This window comes from Diceros bicornis, chromosome 17 (assembly GCF_020826845.1).
Source record: "Diceros bicornis minor isolate mBicDic1 chromosome 17, mDicBic1.mat.cur, whole genome shotgun sequence".
Lineage (NCBI taxonomy): Eukaryota > Metazoa > Chordata > Mammalia > Perissodactyla > Rhinocerotidae > Diceros > Diceros bicornis.
The window spans coordinates 3,634,150-3,654,837 of record NC_080756.1 but is presented as its reverse complement, the minus strand read 5'-3'; the positions used below and the strand labels follow the sequence as shown (position 1 = coordinate 3,654,837).

The 20,688-nt window shown below is 37.8% G+C and overlaps 1 protein-coding gene across 1 annotated transcript in view; it reads left to right on the top strand.

Annotated features, from left to right (window-relative positions):
- CAND1 (cullin associated and neddylation dissociated 1) overlaps window positions 1–13,115 on the top strand; it is a 34,652-nt gene extending 21,537 nt beyond the window's left edge. The window contains exons 8-15 of the mRNA XM_058557688.1: window positions 2,642–2,934; window positions 4,487–4,628; window positions 4,983–6,476; window positions 7,192–7,287; window positions 9,881–10,050; window positions 10,133–10,297; window positions 11,725–11,832; window positions 12,552–13,115. Of these exons, the coding sequence (XP_058413671.1) occupies window positions 2,642–2,934; window positions 4,487–4,628; window positions 4,983–6,476; window positions 7,192–7,287; window positions 9,881–10,050; window positions 10,133–10,297; window positions 11,725–11,832; window positions 12,552–12,776 (2,693 nt within the window). The 3' untranslated portion in view covers window positions 12,777–13,115. The remainder of the gene's footprint in view (window positions 1–2,641; window positions 2,935–4,486; window positions 4,629–4,982; window positions 6,477–7,191; window positions 7,288–9,880; window positions 10,051–10,132; window positions 10,298–11,724; window positions 11,833–12,551) is intronic.
- The last annotated feature ends 7,573 nt before the right edge of the window (window positions 13,116–20,688 follow it).

Below are 20,688 nucleotides of genomic sequence, written 5' to 3'. Positions count from 1 at the left end.
ACATAAGAGTTGCTCATGTTTAGTTGTTTCTGCTAGTATTAAAAGGATCATAATAGAGATCTTTAAATGGGTAAGTTACTAGGTACATAGGTTGGTGGATTTCCTGTTATTTTTTAATAATAATTTTTAGTTTGATTCTTTGAATTTATGTAATGACTTTCCTCTAAAGTCTGTATCATCTATCTTTTAAAAACAAAACAGAAACAACTACAAAAAACCTCTCTTAACCCCATATTATACGTTAGCAGCTACTGCCCAATGTCTCTCCTGTACAACAGGCCTCCTCCAAAGAATGTTCTCCAATTCCTTCTTCCCTGTTCTCTTGAATGGGGTCTTCCAGTGATGGACAAGAGCGCCGATGACCTCAGATATTTGACTCTGCCTGTCACTCAGTCTCAGCAGCATTTCTTTATTGAACTTCCAGGATCCCAGTGTCTCCTGGTTTTAGTCGTGTCTTGTGATTACTCCTTCTCAGTCTCCGTGCAGGTTCCTCTTCAACACTCTGACCACTACACTTGGGAGATTCCAGGGCTAGTCCTTGGACTTCTCTGTTACACTATTATATTCTTGTTAATTTTATCTAGTCTCCTGAGTTTAACGTCAGTATGCTGAAACCCCAAATTTTATCTTTACCCCAGATCTTTCCTGTGAATTCCGGGTTCATATATGTGACTGCTCGATTGATTGGCTGCTTAGATGTCTAAAATATCTTCTCCTCACCCTTCCGCCATCCCCTGCCTAACCTGTTGCTACTTTAGCCTTTTCCATCTCAGAATGGTACCCCCATTCTTCTGAGTTTCTCAGGCCAAACCCTTTGAGGTTATGCCTGATTACTCCCTCTCACACACCCCCTCATTCCATCCCCCATCTCAGGGCTTTCCCCTTACTTCATAAAAATTCTTAACTCCCTGTTCAGCGTTTTTATTGTCTTCATTATGCTTAATCACTTTCTGACATACAATTATTTTTCCACCTACTAGGATGTAAGCTTCATGAAGGCATAGATTTTAATTTTAATTTCTTTATTGCCTGCTTTATCCTAGTGCCTAGGACAGTGCTTGCCACACAGTAGGGACGCAGTAAATGTGTTGTATTAATGAAGAGAAACCTTAGCTTATAATAGGAATATCCTTTGAAGAAAGCGTTAGCAGTGAATATTCCAGGTGTTGATTGTTGGTTTTTAGTATGCTAAGTACTTATGTTGAATACAAACCACATCCTTCTGCTTTATCAGTTACATGGATTATACCCAATAAATACCTTTCTACCATAGTGTTGTTGCAACTTAGAAAATCAACATAATTTCAGTGGTCAGGATATTTGTTAAATTTTTTATGACCTTTTTCTCAATAAAGTATGTTTCTGCAAAGTAATTCCCATAGCTGGGTTGCCATGGGAAAAACTTCATTTATTTATTTGCTTTTAAATAGTCTATTTTATTTTAATAGTACCTTGTAATTTTTATTCACATAGGTACTGGTGAATAAATCAAATGCCTTGGGTTTAGCAGTATTTGGTTGGATTTTCTTATAATGTGCTAAGGTGAAATTAAACTTTTTGGAGATTGGATAATTTTATTATATATCCTGGGATTTTCTAAGGTGTAGCTGGCTACATTTAGCAGTCACTAAGCTAATTGGAATATAATCCAGTGAAAAGATGACATCTTTTTTTCCCCCACTGAGGAATCATTTCAATGCTATGGTCTTACCTAAGAATGACAGAATTACTGTTAGATAATTTTAGGCTGTCCTGAGAACTGCTAATATTTTTGCCATCCTCCTAACTTCATGTTACCCAACTGGTTCAGCTTAATGGTGTTAGAAGGAAATAATTTTCAGAGATTACACATACGTATGTTATCAAGTATACATAAGTGAGATGGAATTGTTAATGTCTTTGCTTGGAATATTGTTTTAAGTTTTAACAGGACTTTGGAGAAGATGGTGCTCTTTTGTTATGTGGGCAGAATTTTCTTGTTATAATTGAGAACGTATAGTTTCTTTAAACTACATTAAGACAGTACAATATCTTGAAAGGTTGAGAATATGCATATTTGTTCCTAATAGCCCATCAACAAATTTAGTGAAAAACCTTGTAGTCACGAAGAAAGCAGGTATCAGGATTTTCTCCCTGATAAAAATTAGTTCTACAACGTGTCCTGGTATTGAAAACCATTCTTTTTATCACGTCATCTATAGCCACAAATCTATTTCTTAGTTTATCTTATAAACTCCCCAATTGTTTAATTTTCCTATAGTGGCAAGTGAGTCCTTTGAATTGAACTTCTGTTCATATTGTTTAAAAGGCTGGGACATTTATGCTTTTACAAATATTTACGTTCTAAAGAAGTTTAATGTGTTAATGATTTTAAGGGGTTAATGAGCAGCGCATTACCCACAATAAATGAGAAAATGTTTAACAAATTAAAAACACAATCATGATCATTTTTCTTTAGAGGTTAATTTATGGTAAATTTATATAAATAAACTGCATCTGTTTAAGTTCTGGGTCTTTTAAAACTTATCTCTTGCTGTATGTTAGTGAAAAGTTAGAAAACTGTTTTAGTTATGAATATCAATTCACTTCCTGTATGAAATGATAAACTTTATAGCCTGTTAACATGAAAACTTCTCTTTAGGGAGTGATGATGAATACAGTGACGATGATGACATGAGTTGGAAAGTGAGACGTGCAGCTGCTAAGTGCTTGGATGCTGTAGTTAGCACAAGGCATGAAATGCTTCCAGAATTCTACAAGACCGTCTCTCCTGCACTGATATCCAGATTTAAAGAGCGTGAAGAGAATGTAAAGGCAGATGTTTTTCATGCATACCTTTCTCTTTTGAAGCAAACTCGTCCTGTGCAAAGTTGGCTGTGTGACCCTGATGCAATGGAACAGGGAGAAACACCTTTAACAATGCTTCAGAGTCAGGTTGGTTTAAAAGTATGGTTTTGAAAGTCATGCAAGTAAATGTGATCTTTTAAAATTGTGTTTTTATATGGAAATTTGAGTTCCAGAACATCTTTAGAGAAATAAAGTTCTGGGATATGTTTGTATAGTAGTTTATGTACGTTAATATTACGTTACATGTAAATAGTTTACTTGAATGAAGTATTCTTGATTTTACTGGATAAACAATATTAAAATAATTTGAAAATTCAGTAAAGTAGTCTTTATCTTTGATACTAATGGAGAAGTCTTAGAGCTGTGGAGTCAGACTACTTGTATTCATAGCTGGCTTAACTCTTAATTTAGTTGTGATCTTGGACAAGTTATTTAGTCATTTTATTAAACCTGAGTTTTCTCATTTGTAATAAAGATTAACTTAGAACTGTCTACACAAGGTAGTGAGAGATGAGATGATCTATGTAAGCATGTAATGTAGAAGCTACTACCTAGTAAGTACTTATATATGCCAGCTCTTATTATTAATAAAATACATATTTTTTACTTGAAGACATCTTTTCTAAGATCCTAAACAGTAGAGCTATACAGCTCCCATTTTTTGAATATTTAGTACATGCCAGGCATTTTCCTATCTTATATGTAATCCTTATGGCAGTCCCACAGAGTACATATTTGTCCATTTTTATAGATTACACAAGAGATATTGAGAGGGACTAAACAACTAAACCAGGGGCGGGGATGTATATGCCCTATCTATCTAGTTTTTACGTAGTACAAATTAAAAAAAAATGTGGTGGACTTTTGAAGGTGAACTTTGGAGATTAATTGTAGAAGGAAATGAGGTAAAGTGTATGGAGGACAGAAGCAATGGAATCAGTGTATAGCAGTCAGGTAAAATCGGGGAATTCTGATGGTGATGATGTGAGGAATTAGATCGGTGTTTTTTTTTGTCTCTAGTTCTCAGATCATTGTTGGATCTGGTATGTGTCTGTATCCTGGCATCCATCAAGTTTGTTAGTAAATACCCTATTTAAGTTTTACCAACTAACAAAACATGAGAAAGTTTAGAAGCAGCTGTCTTTGAGTCACACCCCTGCTGCTTGTAGCTACATTTGAAGTGAGGTTGATTTCATTGTAAGCAAGGACCTATTTAATGGTTTCTTTTCCATAGTTCGTCTTTTTTCCTTTAATGCTTATCTGTGCTGTTTTTGTTCAAAATGCCATTTATAAATTATGCTCCTAAAATTTTGGTTGAAAGTTATTTTATTATTTGGTTATATTTCTATTTAGTCTTGTGCATTTCATAATTAAAAATTAATGACTAAATTGTTGCTCTGAAGAAAGCTAATGATAGCTTTTCTCTATTTTCTTATATCAGTTTGAAGCAAATATAGTTACAAGAGAACATATGTAATAGATGCAACAGAGTATGTATCTAACAATCTTATTATTGGTTAGCAGATAATGAAATTAGGAGTTTCACAAAAAAAGGTATCTCCCTATCCCATGTAATTGGTGTTAAGTATACTGAGGAAATACCAGTAGCTGAACCAGCTAATGCGTGTGATAATTTCAGGTTCCCAACATTGTTAAAGCTCTGCACAAACAGATGAAGGAAAAAAGTGTGAAGACCCGGCAGTGTTGTTTTAACATGTTAACTGAACTCGTGAATGTGTTACCTGGGGCCCTGACGCAACACGTTCCTGTGCTTGTACCAGGTATGAAAGAAATGGTAAATCGCTTTGAGGACTTACTATAGACTGTACTAAGACTTACATAAGCTTAAATAATTGTTTTCTTCAAAAGGAAAATTTGTGACAGCTTAATTTGCACGTGAACTAACTTTTATGGAACTATCTTGAACACCTAAAATTAGAAATTTGCAAGTATAACGTTTGAAATCTTACCCTAAAGTTTTTGGCTCTAATATTTATCATAGATTGTGAAATTTCCACTACTTTAAAGATAATATGATGAAGTGGAAAATTTAGCAATATTTTAGGGATTAGTTTTAATTTTTCTTTTATAACACTATGCATAAAATTATTGGATTTTGTTTGTTGGCTTTTTAGGAATCATTTTCTCACTGAATGATAAATCAAGCTCATCAAATTTGAAGATTGATGCTCTGTCGTGTCTGTACGTAATCCTCTGTAACCACTCTCCTCAAGTCTTCCATCCTCATGTCCAGGCTTTGGTCCCTCCAGTGGTGGCTTGTGTTGGAGACCCATTTTACAAGATTACATCTGAAGCACTTCTTGTTACTCAACAGCTTGTGAAAGTCATTCGTCCTTTAGATCAGCCATCCTCATTTGATGCAACTCCTTACATCAAAGATCTATTTACCTGTACCATTAAGAGGTTAAAAGCAGCTGACATTGATCAGGAAGTCAAGGAAAGGGCTATTTCCTGTATGGGACAAATCATTTGCAACCTTGGAGACAATTTGGGTTCTGACTTGCCTAATACACTTCAGATTTTCTTGGAGAGGCTAAAGAATGAAATTACCCGGTTAACTACAGTGAAGGCATTGACACTCATTGCTGGGTCACCTTTGAAGATAGATTTGAGGCCTGTCCTGGGAGAAGGGGTTCCTATCCTTGCTTCATTTCTCAGGAAAAACCAGAGAGCTTTGAAATTGGGCACCCTTTCAGCCCTAGATATTCTAATTAAAAACTATAGTGATAGCTTGACAGCTGCCATGATTGATGCAGTTCTAGATGAGCTCCCACCTCTTATCAGCGAAAGTGATATGCATGTTTCACAGATGGCTATCAGTTTTCTTACCACACTGGCAAAAGTGTATCCCTCCTCCCTTTCAAAGATAAGTGGATCCATTCTCAATGAACTTATTGGACTTGTGAGATCGCCCTTATTGCAGGGAGGAGCTCTTAGCGCCATGCTAGACTTTTTCCAAGCTCTGGTTGTCACTGGAACAAATAATCTAGGATACATGGATTTGTTGCGCATGCTGACTGGTCCAGTTTATTCCCAGAGCACAGCTCTTACTCACAAGCAGTCTTATTATTCCATTGCCAAATGTGTAGCTGCCCTTACTCGAGCATGCCCTAAAGAAGGACCAGCTGTAGTAGGTCAGTTTATTCAAGACGTCAAGAACTCAAGGTCTACAGATTCCATTCGTCTCTTAGCTCTACTTTCCCTTGGAGAAGTTGGGCATCATATTGACTTAAGTGGGCAGCTGGAACTGAAATCTGTAATATTGGAAGCCTTCTCATCTCCTAGTGAAGAAGTCAAATCAGCCGCATCCTATGCATTAGGCAGCATTAGTGTGGGCAACCTTCCTGAATACCTGCCATTTGTCTTACAAGAAATAACCAGTCAGCCCAAAAGGCAGTATCTTCTGCTTCATTCCTTGAAGGAAATTATTAGCTCTGCATCAGTGGTGGGCCTTAAACCATATGTTGAAAACATCTGGGCCTTGTTGCTAAAGCATTGTGAGTGTGCAGAAGAAGGAACCAGAAATGTTGTTGCTGAATGTCTAGGCAAACTCACTCTAATTGATCCAGAAACTCTCCTTCCACGGCTTAAGGGGTACTTGATATCAGGTGGGTACCTAGATTTTCTTGCTTTATTAGCAGTTGGTTGGTTGCCTTGAAAGATGTCTAATGAGGAAGTTAAAACATTTCTGTATCTTGTTACATGTAGAAGCTGTTGCTTTATGTTATAATATGGAGCCATATTCAGATGACATTTTGTGATCAAAAGGATAAAGAGGGTAATTAGATAATGGGTAAATAAATCTGTTCTAGTTCCTGGTGTTCATTATATTTTAATGTTACTCTTTTGTCTTAAAATGTGGAAAAGATGGGTGTCTCTTGAGTTAGTGTATCCTGAGGAGCTTGCTAGTACTAATTATAGTACTACAGTTGGTGACTTGGTTCAAATGAAAGATCCTGGGAGTGTTAGCCCCTTTAGGCCAAGTAAAAGGTGAACATAGCCACTCATTCTTAGAAAGTGCTTTCTTTTTTAATAAACCTTGAAGACCTTATAGGCCAGTTATGGATTTAACTAGCCCCTCTTGTGAGGCTAGGTCCTCCCCTGCTGCTCTTCCAGGCCCCTCCTCCCAGAATAGAGTGTTTCTTTTGAGATGAGTACACTCTGCTCCATTAGTGTGCTCCCTGAGAGCAGTAAGAAATCCCCCTCCTCACCAAAGAGAATTTTAAGGAACTGAAGACACTGATGTTATTTGAAGTGGTTTGAAGATTTTAAAGATGTCCATGGATTTTAGTGGACTTAGACTGACAGTTTATGTTTAATTAGGCTCGTCATATGCCCGAAGCTCAGTGGTTACAGCTGTGAAGTTTACTATTTCTGATCATCCACAACCTATTGATCCACTATTAAAGAACTGCATAGGTAAGTAGAAACAAAAATAAACATACTGATTAACTAATAGTTAACTGTCAAAAAACTAATCATTTCACTAACTAAAAATATCACCAAGGAACTACAGTGCTTTTAAGGGTCTGGTAATTGTTTCATTAAAAAGATAATTGATAATGTATGATCTTATATACTTATATTCTATCATCCCTTAGTTTGAAATTATTAGATAATTTTGCAAATGACTGAAATTAGTAAATACACTAGGATGTCTTATAGGGTCAGCTAGACATTTGATAATCATATTTTGGAGGTGACCTAAAATAACTAATGGGTAAAGGAAAAAGATATTTGATCTATCTGACCAGTCTGAAGTTTTCTTCCAGATGTAAATGAATCTCACTTGAGCTATTAGGGCCTCAATTTTCTGTTTTTAACTTGTAACCCTCCAGCTCCCAAGGGGATCTCTGGAAACTTCCATATGTAAAGTGGAAACAACCTAAGAATAAAAAAGAGTCAGGTAGAGCTCATTCCCAGAAGAACTAAGAAGGAGATACCTCAGAAAGACTAAGGCTGTCTCTATTTTTGTGAAAAGAAGAATTAGCTTTTAGGATTATTTTTCATGCTGTTAACAGCTTTCCTGTGTTTTCATCATCAGTTTTCCTAGAGTTGGTAGTAGCTTCAGAACTCAGTTTGGTGCTTTCTTGAGGACAGAAGAGTGGGGGATATGGCAGAGAAGCTTTGCAGTTTCATGCTATTCTGCAGGGCCAGAAAGGGAAGAAACAATTTAAAAGAACTGCAGAAAGGGATTACCAATTCAGATTAAGGGGGACACAGGCATAAATGGGTGCTGTTGCTGGGACCTAGAAATAATTCAAAGTCTCTATCAGAAGATTCTTGCCTTTTTTCCCATCACCTGTTTTTTGCTTTGATATATTAATTCACATTTTTGATTTTGCACAAGATAGGACAAAGGAAGAGACCTGTGCCACATCTCTGGAGTCATCTTTCCAGGTTGACAACAGTCAGCCAGTGTGCATTGTTGGTATAGTTACTCAATCAGATGATTATCATTCTAATTGAATTATGACCTAGTTCAGTATTATTTGTGACTATATGAACATCAGAACAACCTAGGAAGCTTTTTAAAAATTGAAACTCCTAGGGGCCGGCCCTGTGGCTTAGTGGTCAAGTGCATGCGCTCTGCTACTGGCGGCCCGGGTTTGGATCACGGGTGTGCTCTGACGCACCGCTTCTCCGGCCATGCTGAGGCGGCGTCCCACATACAGCAACTACAAGGATGTGCAGCTATGACATAGAACTATCTACTGGGGCCTTCGGGAGAAAAAAGGAAAAAAAGGAGGATTGGCAATAGATGTTAGCTCAGAGCCAGTCTTCCTCACAAAAAAAAAAAAAAATTGAAACTCCTAGACGAAGAAATTGGGCACCACTGATCCTAGTCCATGTCACCATTTGACCATAATAGTAGCAATATTTTAGATGCTTTACTGAAAGCGGATACATGCTTTAGTCTAATTATTATTCTAGTCTACCATTTTAGTAATTCTAAGCCGGGGGGTGAGGAGATTTAGTCTGGTAGATTTAAATTCTTGTTGAACCCAAGCTATCTCCTTAACTTTTTTTTGTAGTCAGTGCTGGAACTTTCCTAGGTGGTCAACCTTGAGTTTACTAATCTTTGGTGGTTGAGTATTTCTTTCCTCCCATTTTTTTCTGATTGCTGTTATGATGCATTCAGGTCTTCTGGCACGTCTTTTTCCCTGTGTATTCTAAAAGATTGTTGATGGTAGGGTTGAGATTACATAATGATGAATGATAGCTTCATATGAATACTACCAGGTGTGTACCAGACACAGTGTTCAAATACACATACTATTTATTCTGCTCAGTAGCCCTAAAATGTTTCTAATCCTCATTTTACAAACTGGGGCACTGAGGCTCTTACCTAAAGTAACTTACCAGAAGTCATACAGTTGACAAGTGGTGAGCTGCTTTCTTTAGCTTTTTGTCCTGTTGCAGGTTTCCTTTTCCTGTTGTACTCTTATCCTTTTACCTATTCATATATTTCTCGTTAAAGATAGAAATAAAAATAGGGCTTTTGGAGGCACATTTCTTTTTGTCGTGTGATAAATTGTCTGCTTGTTAACAGTATTCCATCTTTATCAAGCAGTGGATCTGACCTTGCCTTGTGTATCTTATTTTGAACTCAGTTGTTTAAAATTCTATTTCTGTTGCTTTTAGTGCAAGTACCAGTTTTTAACTTGTCCTTGTGGCTGCTGGCTCCATCACTTCTCTCTGCAACCCACCTTTTTATCAAGTATCTATGAAAGTAATTGGGGAACTTTTTGGACTTTCACTCCCTACCCTCTGTGTTGTAGGTGCTGAGAGTAGGTTATCAATTAAGTCCACTGCAATTCAAACATAATAGTTTACCTGCTGCCGAAAGAACTATAGTTTACTTAGGATTTCAGCATGTTCTGCCGTGACCTGCATTGAAGAAATAACTGTAATACCAACAATAATAAACTATCAATTTAGAAAAAAACTAAAATGTATTTTTATTTTAAGCTTACCATAGCTGTATGTTGCTTCTCGTACAATTTTTCAGGTGATTTCCTAAAAACATTGGAAGACCCAGATTTGAATGTAAGAAGAGTAGCCTTGGTCACATTCAATTCAGCAGCACATAATAAGCCATCATTAATAAGGGATCTCCTAGATACGGTTCTTCCACATCTTTACAATGAAACAAAAGTTAGAAAGGAGCTCATAAGAGAGGTAAGTTGGTTAGATGACACTGTTTATCTAAGCTTGTCTTTTACCTTTAAGTGTATCCATTCATTCTTTTTTGTTTCATCAGGTAGAAATGGGTCCATTTAAGCATACAGTCGACGACGGCCTAGACATTAGAAAGGCAGCGTTTGAATGCATGTACACGCTTCTAGACAGTTGTCTTGATAGACTAGATATCTTCGAATTTCTAAATCATGTTGAAGATGGTTTAAAGGACCATTATGATATTAAGGTAAGACGTTTGTGCCCGTTTATAGAATGTTTTAGAAGAAGACTTTGCTAGAGTGACTTTCACCCTTGTAATTGACTCTTGTGTAGTGTGAGAAAAATTGGTTTGTCATGATTTTAGTAAGTGTGTTACAAACTATAATATGCAAAAGTGTGCATGTGATGCAATGTAAAAATCAGTTGCCATACAGGAAAAATCCCAAAACTTTTTCATTGGAGGAGGAAGTCAAGTCTAAGTGGATGGAAAATTCTTAAGAAATTCTCTGTGCCAGCTTGCTTAGCACATAGTCCCTAGGTCCTTTCTCTCAAAAGAAGGTCCAGAAGGTTTTGCTGTTCAAAGTGTAATCTGAGACCTTTTGGCCTGTCTCTCAATATTGGACTGCAGTTATTAGCCATGGAGAGTTTTCTTAGTTTCCCATCATTGTCTTGACTAATTCTCTTTGGCTGTCTTGAGGGCTGTCCTACATGATAACTATATTATTTACCTGAATGAGGGATTTTTGTTTTCCAATATAATATACTGGGTTTAATATCAAGAGTTTTGTTAAAGGGTAGCATGGAAGAACTGTTTTCAGATACACAAAGCAGTCTGTGTAGAGGAAACTAGAGAGAAATCATATCGCCTTTTAGGTTTAGAGCATGAACTTTGCTTGTAACTGCTTTTGTTTCCCTTTTGCTCATGTCCGCTTTAAACGTGAACTATAAAAGGATGATGTGACAAATAAATCGGTGCGTTGTCTGTTCTTCTGCTCTTGCATTTGAGGCCTTCAGTCAAGCAGGGAAAGTGGTAGTTGCGCGGTAATCCAGCTGCTGTCAGAACTCCAATGTTTGTGTTTCCATAGCTGATAGTAACCTGACCCTCCCAGGATTCAGGGAAGGGAACCCCCCAGAATAATAGGATCCTCCTGTATAATTCTACAGTTTATAGTCTAAGAGAAAAAACATTATGGGTTGCTGGGCTTTATATGGACTAATCTGAATAATCAGTCTTTTTGGTTTTTTAGGAAAATCTGCTAAGACAGTGGAAACTTATTAGAAAGCTTGTCTCCTAGTTCAATTATTTCCTTGTTCATTGATTTTCCATCGTGGTGCACATGAGCTTTTTAGAAGAAATACTGAATCTATGGCCCTATTGAGGCGTTAAGTAAAAGGAGTCTCCGTGAACGGGGCTGAGAAATGGGTATATTTCTAAAGCTCCCCATCTCTAATGTACAGCCAAAACTCAGAGCCACTTTTCTAGTTATGTACTTTAGGACCACATTATAAAGTCTCTCTAGTACTTGTAACTAAAATTCCTCAGATAAAGTGTGAGACAGAGCTACATGATTCCAAATGACAGATTACATTAAAATAAAACTTGATGCATGCTAGTCATTTTCCTTTTAAAACTTTGTCAGAATTTGGCATTTTGTCTTTTTTTATTCCTAATAGATGCTAACGTTTTTAATGCTGGTGAGACTCTCCACCCTTTGTCCAAGTGCAGTATTGCAGAGGTTGGACCGACTTGTTGAGCCATTACGCGCCACATGTACAACTAAGGTAATCATTGATAGGCATCAGCTTAGGCCAGACTTGGTGAATTCAGGATTCCGTCAATTCTATACTCTCGTTTTCCAAATTTAACCATGCTAGCACCCTCTGTAGCAGTTGGTTTTAAAAGTTAACCTATTGAAGTGAATGTTTTAGAAAACTTAACACTGTTAAATGCTGTTCTTAAAAGTTTTTATTTATTGTTATAACAATATGATACATATTGTACTGATATGTACTGATATGGGATAAAGTGTGATAGGGCCACAAAAGAGGAAATGTTTAAGTCTGGTGGAGGTGGCACGGGTGGGTGTCATAGAGACTTCATATGAGCATAAGGACATTTAAAATGGACCTTGAGAAGTCAGAATTATTTTTAGTTTCAGACGGTGAAACAGGGCTTTTCATATAAAAATAATTACATGAATTTTGGTGGAGGCCGAAGTAGGACTTGCTAAGCAGATTAAGGCTTTGTGTCCCACCCTTTGTTTCAACCGTGATGGCTCTGGATTTTCTTTATAATGGGGTTTGTGTAAAATACTCCCTTGAAAGGAGACGACTACTGCTGATAAGTTTAAAAACAACTGTAACTTAGGTATAACGTACGTGCCTTTTGTACCTGTGAAAGTGTAGCTTTGCTTTATTTACCAGAAATTTCTGCATGCTTAAATTTTGTTCCTGGAAGAGCTGTCTTATAGCACATAATATGAATTTACTCACTGTTACAGGTAAAGGCAAACTCAGTAAAGCAGGAGTTTGAAAAACAAGATGAACTGAAGCGATCGGCCATGAGAGCAGTAGCAGCGCTGCTGACCATTCCCGAAGCAGAGAAGAGCCCGCTGATGAGCGAGTTCCAGTCTCAGATCAGCTCTAACCCGGAGCTGGCCGCCATCTTTGAAAGTATCCAGAAAGATTCATCATCCACTAACTTGGAATCAATGGACACTAGTTAGATGTTTGGTTCCACACAGGGACCATTCCATTGACCATACGATGCACTGAATTGACAGGTTAATCATAAGACATGGAGAGAGAGGTGTCTAAAAGCTTCAAAATGTTCCACTTTTTTTTCCTTCATGGAGACAGTTGGCTTTCTTCCATTGTTGTTTTTGTAGCATTTATTTCAGAAATATGTATTTCCATAATCCAGAGGTTGTAAAACCACTGATGTTTTAGTGGTTAGGGCAACACTTAAAATGGAAACTAAAAGTTAGGATTTATGGAGATAGGGTCCAGTATCTATTTGCCCTGTAATGTTTAGGATTAAAATGTTAAAATTTTGTGACCATGAATTTCTTTCTTTTATAAATTTTCTCTTATTTAAAAATCAAAAATTTTGCAAGACAAAAACCATGTTTCTTTTTCTTGTATAACTTTTTGTTTCAGCAACATAAATTGATTTTTAGCTGGCAGACAAGAACATCTGTGTAAGAGTTGTTACATTTCAGAGGGTTTGGCAGTTTAAAAAAATAATAAGGTATCATTTTTTAAGTATGGGGATTAACAGTATCCCTGTTGCGCACACTAATTTTGCATGAGCAAGTTTACAAATGTGTATTGTCTGTAAAGCAGCATGTGCAGATTATTCATAATACAAAAGTTAAAATAAGTATTATTGTATTAGTGCAATTTTCAGATATTTATTTTTGCACAGAAAACATATCTGGAGAGAAAGAGAGGAGTAAATTTTTGAAACTTTGGTTTTCTTAACGCCAGTGTGAATTTGCAGATGTTTTCAGCAAATCAAGTCACAATAACAATTTGCCACTTTTTTCTATTATAAATTTTCTTACACATTTAAAGTTTGAATATTTAAGTACTCAGTTTTTCTCAGTTACCCGTTTGTGTGTGTGTGTTTCCACTTAGAGATTCTTAAAGCCCGATTTTTCTTTCATTCCCTTTGAATCTCTGCATTCCTTAACGAAGGATACAAATACTGTGTATGCTTTTGAATTTTATTTTTAGGAAAATTCTGAAGCCGGCTATCACAGGTTTGTTAGCTAACAATAGTATTTTCTTTTAGTTGAGTTAGATTTTCCCCCTCTCTTGTAGAGCTGATTTACATACTGTATTTGGTAAGCGTTGACTACTTTTCCTGATGAAGGGGTCTGTGCTGGGGGGCAGCAAAGCTTTGCAGTACCTTGTATTGTAGTTATATCCTTCAGTGAGCTCATTTCACACTGTAGCCTCTTCCTTCAAATTTGTGGTGCTCCTGTAACAGTAAGAACTAACTTCTGAAATAAAAGACATCTCTTAATGCTGTGCAAATATAGTTTACATGTATTGAAGGAGGCAGTTGTAAATTGAGTGACCAATTTTAAGCAATCAGATATTTGAAAACTGCACCCTTTATTTTTGAAACTGTGAATTAGAAATACTTTTCCTGCTGTACTACTTACCTGCTTTGACATCTGAATATGCAGTGACTTTAATTGAAAACAGCATACTGTGGTTATTAGATTAACAGCTTGATTTCAAATGTTCAGATGATAATGCATAAGACATCATTACCAGTAAGGATTTTGACGAGTGCATTGACATGGACCGTTACATGAAGTTGGTGCCATTTCAGAATGTGGCAGGTGATAATCTTATACCATCATTTGCATAAAACTGTAATAGAAATTTATTTTGAGATGTTAGCATATTATGTACTATGCATTACCGTGGTATAGATGTTGTGGATATATTTAAGTATTTGGTTACATGGTTTCACAATAAATTACAATACTGCAGGCTCTAGGACCAATTAGGAGACTGACATGCATATGTTGTGTGAATGTCTTAGTTAATTGTCTCAAGTTAAATCCAAATACTTTTCATGTATTGGATTTCTCTCTCTTTTTTTTAAGCTTCCAAGATGCATGATTTTTTTTTTTTTGAGTTTTGCAAGCCGGCTAATTTTTCTCATAGCTGAAATTCTGTTTTAATACAAAAGAAGTAGATTCTGCTCTTTTCTAGTAGTAGATATGGTTTTAATGTTTATATATGTTCACATACATAACAAAATTAATAACAGAGAGGAATACTCAGACTTCACATGCTGAGTCATACCAATTAAATCCACACTTCTAATGGTGATGTCCTGATGCTAGAATGGAATTTGCAGGATGTGGGGTCCGTCACAGTCCGCCACTCATCCTGCTGAGTGGTCTTGTAAGTGTTATTAGGAAGTTCTGCTGAGCAATTCTCCTTGTGAGGTTCCTCAAGAGATCTAGAAGTTAATAGTAAGAAAATAGCTATTTGATTTTCTTGAGGATATTTACATTGTTTAGATCTACTTGATTTCTTTTTAAAGAATGCTCAATATGGGGTTGTGTTTTGAGGTTAGGTTGTGTTATGAAACTAAGAAAGAAAGAAAATTTGGTATGGCAAGGCCTAACCTAAAAATTTATTTCTAAAATCAATAGCACTGAATGATAATTTTAAAAATGGTGGTCATGTATTTATTAATAATATGTGAAGATTCTTAACCATTGCGAATTAGAATTCTTAAAAGGTTGAAGTATTATGACTTCATCAAGTGTTTGAATATTTACATAATTTTTATGTAACCATAATTAACCAAATCAGTCATTTTTTTACACTTTTGTTGGGTAAATGGTAAAGAAATAACAGAGGCATATCTAACCAGTTTTAAGGGATGTTCTGGTATCTTTATATCTAGCTCAGTCTCAGACATCATATGAATATGATTATATAAGCATAATTAAAGTTCAAAATAATATATAAAATTCTTAGTCATGGAAAAATTCAATTAACTGGTTAATTGATAAGCCTTGTAAGCTGTATTTAGCCACGTGACAAAGTATATTGTAATACTTCACAATTTTAAAAGTTGAAGTAACATTTTCTGCCCACATTAAATTTTACCAAAAACTTAAATTGTTAAAATTAACTGCCAGTCTCTAGATATATTATGCTTAATAAATGTTTTGATACTATAGAGCTTAAAAATTTCAGCAAATAAATTTTGGATTCTAGCTTTATCTTAAATCGAATCCTGATTTTCAAACCACTGCCACCCCAGACTCATGTCTGTTTTTGAAATCTTATTTAATCCTCTGTGGAATGGAAAATGGACAGTACAGTTAACAGTTCATTTTACTGTTTGGAAAAAGGATATTCTGGTTTTAACTGACTTTCCCACTTAATTAAATAAAACTCCTTTGATATCTTTGATTACAAAAATGGAACACAGTGGAAGTATTTGGTGACACGCTGCCAAAAGCTCACCAGATAATGCCATTTTTTAAAGATGTACAATGAAATTACCTGTTTCCCCTTTACAATACGGTAAGTTGCTTATTTTCCTGTCAATAGTAGAGAATAAGATTTTGTCAACACCTGTACTGTACTTTAGGGCAAGATCTATCAGCAACATGTTTTTGCTGTGTGTAACATAGAAAGTTAGCTCTACACTCAAAAAGGGGAAACCAACTTCAATTAAAACCACTGAGGGGAGTATCGCAGATCATTTTACTTTGTTAGACCATGTAGTCAACGTGTGTGAGAACAGCTTTCAGTGGAGGGAGTCGGAATACCCTGATGTCTTCATGCCTTTTAATTCTGATCTCAAATGATTATCAGTGATGATTTTGGCAAATTGAATTGTTTCACTTAGTTCTTAGAAGAGGAAAAGCTTATATTCTGTGAACTGAAATTCTTTCCAAATTAGGGAGTATTGGAATTAGTGTATATAGCCGTTATCAGTAACTAATGGTCGATGCACATTGAGTGATTTTCTTCTAGAATGCTCTCTTAGAAAAAAATCTATAGATTTGTACTCCAGAACTGGTTAATGTGTGGTACCATAATACCCTTATGTTTTAATACCTGTAATAATCCTGTTACTCTGAAAAGCTGTTCTACTTGTTTCACAGACTTCACTTTTAATGTAAGCCCAACTGCTTACTTAGGTGAGGGCAGCTAAATATAAGTGGTGGTAGCTTACTATAATTCCAGCGTAGTGTTTTTAAAGACACACAAATGTGCATTTTGCTTGGAATCGTTACCATCTATGAACTAAGGCTTTCCTAAAGGTCTGGAAATAAACTGCTGGTTCCTTATTCTATAAATAAAATCCAATTTCCTCCAGAATTTACACTTTATTAGAAAGAAACATGTTCTCTTTAGATCAGGATTTCTCTACTGTGGCAGTGGTGACACTGCGGACTGGGTAATTCCGTGTCCTGGGGCTGTCCTGTGCGTTGTAAGATACTAGCAGCATCCCTGGCCTCCTTTTACCCACTTAGATACTGGGGGTACCAGTGCCACCCCAGTTGTGACAACCAAAATTGTCTCCAACTATTGCCTAATGTCTCCAGTGGAGGGGGCGGGGATGGGGGGCAGGGGGAGCACAAAATTGCCCTAATTGAGAAGCACTGTTTTAGAGAAAGACTTTTTCCCGCTTGTTTCTAGCAGCTATTCTATACATGTAGATGTTTTCAGACATTTTTAAGTCAGTCCTTAATCTTCCTAACTAAATTTAAGTATGGCTTCTAATCAACCAATTTCTTCCACCAATTAATTAGAACTGTCATGATTTAGTGAAAATAGTTTTCTACTCTATATACCATTACATCTAATTTAACGGATGGTCTTTTGTAAATCCTGTAACGTACATACTGTTGTTCTCTGGCTGTTAAGACGCTTTCTGCATGCTTCATAGCCTTCCTGCCACGCTGGGATGGTGAGGCAGTGGAGGGCTTTGCAGTCGATGCGCTGTGTACAAGAGGTTAGCAACAGCAGCCATCAGCAACTAGTGCATTTTACTTGGATTCTTATAAAAAGAGGAAATGGGTTTTCAAAATTACTCATTTACATTCTCTTCAAGAGAATAGTTTTGTCCATTAATTTACTTTCTTGAACTAATGACTTGTTTCCCAGTACTGGTAGTTTCCTGTTTAATATTTAAACTCGTGCCAGATAATGATACTTTGTATAATTCCAAAATGTATATTTGAACTTTGAAAGCAACTGTTCAAGTTAAGCTGACTATGGCAGATTTTTGCTCTTTTTCTAGAATTAGCTGATGTTTGGAGACAATAAAATGCTTCTATATGAAGCTTGGTACCTGTACAAGGGATATTAAAGACTGGTGGTGGTAGGCACAGGCAGAAAAGCTACCACCAGTTGCCCATTCTTTGAAACAAGGCCGTTGAGTGAGTGAGTATTTCGAGCTTCTGGACCGTTATCAGTCCTACTTGGGAGAATTGGCATAAGCAAAAATAAGTTATTTTCCTTTCACACGATGTTGCTGAAATATTAATAAGGCTGATTGGTCAGCAGTTTGAGTAAGTCCAGAATGCTGAGTTTGGAAACCTTGAGAATCATTTATAGTCTTGAAAATCTACATTTAAAAGATCTGGGGGCCGGCCCCGTGGCTTAGCGGTTAAGTGCGCGTGCTCCGCTACTGGCGGCCCAGGTTCGGATCCCGGGCAGGCACCGACGCACCGCTTCTCCGGCCGTGCTGAGGCCGCGTCCCACATACAGCAACTAGAAGGATGTGCAACTATGACATACAACTAGCTACTGGGGCTTTGGGGTAAAAGAGGAGGAGGATTGGCAATAGATGTTAGCTCAGAGCTGGTCTTCCTCAGCAAAAAGAGGAGGATTAGCATGGATGTTAGCTCAGGGCTGATCTTCCTCACACAAAAAAAAAAAAAAGGTCTGGAAGTTTGTTTCAGCATCAACTTGAAGGTAGAGTCAAGCATTGTCAGATGACCCTGTGTGGCTGCCAAGATGAGAGGCCCCACTGCTCTGTGCACTGCCATAGCCTCTGCTCACAGTGTCTGTGGGTCAGGACCCGTACAACATGGAGTACCACACCACCATCCTGTGAAGGGATCAAAGGCAATGCTAATGACCTTTCCCCTCCTTCCCTTGGTACCTCCTACTCTTCAGTACTATGTGCTTCACTCTGGCAACAGCGTCTGGGGAAAACACTACGTAATTACTCTTCAGTAGTGTTATAGGGGAGGTACAGTGTTCTGTGTGATTTGTGGCACAGGTTCCTGGTCTGGGGATCAGAATAAGCTAGTCAAGGAGGTCGTGTGCTCCATGCAGTTGGAACAGAATTGGCAAAAGCACAGAGACGAGGTCATGGTGTGTTCAGAAGCCGAGTGTGACTGTAGTCTGGAGTGTAATAGGGACTGGGAAGGGCAGATTGTTGGGGGCCATATAAACTGGATTCAATTTCAGGGATGGAGGCAAGCCATAGACTTAAAAGCCAGGCAGTCACATGATCAGATTTGTATTTTTGAAAGATTGGCTGCAGTTTAGAGAATGGATTGGAAGGAAGCAAGGTAAGACACTTGATGAGCTAAGACGTTACTGTGCTGATACAGGCGAGGGAATGGTATGCTGTAGTTTTGGGATGGAAGTCAGGATGTTTGAGATCAAGTGGACAAGACGGCGATTGACCGGATATTGGAAGTATATACAATTATATTATGCTGCAATAGAAACAATCCCCAAAATAGCTGGTTTAGAGCAGTTATTCTATGTGTCTATTGTGGGTGGGGTGGGACCCAGGGTGTCCAAGCCACCATTCGGAATGTTGTCAGTTGCTGTGGCAGGGGGAGAGTGAGAAGTGACTCATCTGTCCCCTAGTGCTTTCACCTGACAATGACGTTCCCCACTTGTGCTCACATGGTGGGCAGGAAGTCATAACGGTCACCCCTGACAGCTGAGCGATGGTTCACAAGGTGTTGGTGAGAATAGTATGCTCAGCTGAGTGATCCTTTTTAGAGGCAAGGTGGGTAGAGGAGTTATGTCACGTTGCACACCCCACCACAAACAACCCAGAATTAGACGTTCCTACCTGTTCCTGCAGGTTCTTTTCAGCCCCCCTGCCACTGCATTCCTCCTAAGCTCATCCTCACTCGGTGCCAGTGCCTCACTCTTCCCCTCCTCTCTGTCTCTTCTTTCTTCTCTGTCCTCTACATCACCCTCACCCCTTCCAGAGGAACCATCAGATTTTGTTACCCGCTTTTTAAGCTGTGGTACCCAGGCCCACGGGAAGTGGATCATCTGCCTCGAGCATTCTTTTCTCCTTCACATTTCAAGTGTATTTTTCCAAACGAAAACAGCAAGTCTCCCTAAGTGCCAGCAATTTGGATGTTTTCTGGCATGTACCTATGTAGATAACCTTATTCAATATTCCAACCCCAGGATTCTTGCTTTTTCAACTTTCGTCTCTACTGTTTCCACCAACCACTCGGAAGGCTGCAGCTTGGATGTTGTCATCTGGAGCTGTTTGAACTTAACCTCCAGTATCCTGCTCGAGTACAACCTCCTATCCGTGAGTTCCGTCCTCGCTTGCTCTGAGCTTGTCTTGGACCTCAGAGTCCTGCAGGCTGTGTTTCCCATTTCTCTAGTCCCTCCTAGCCTCTGTCTACAGTCTCGGTCTCCTGGTTGATTTTATAAATGGCTCACTCATGAAAGTTTTTGTCCTTTTATTGCTCTTAGGGATGCGCCCTCTCCCCGTCCCCAAATCTTTTTAGTGTGACGCTTGACGCTTGCTTCCATACCCAGCAGACCGCCGTTAATTTCCTTTCATCCGTACAATTAAGGTCGTTATTTCTGTCCTTCCAGCTAGCCATCTCATCCATTCCTATCCTCATATCCGCATCTCAGAGACTGACTTGTTGCCCTTTGGCTCCAGTCCAACCTCTCAGCCCAGCCCTCTGCAGTCTCCCCCAGGTTTTGGCCAAGTTGGTCTTCTATCTCTTCCGTTTAATTTCAACACCACTTCCATTGGTTCCATCTGCTGGACTCAAAAGTATGCTGAGGTCTCCTCTACTAGACGGAAGCTTTCTTACTGCGTCTTCCACAAGATGCTGTCTATCTGTAGAGAGTTAG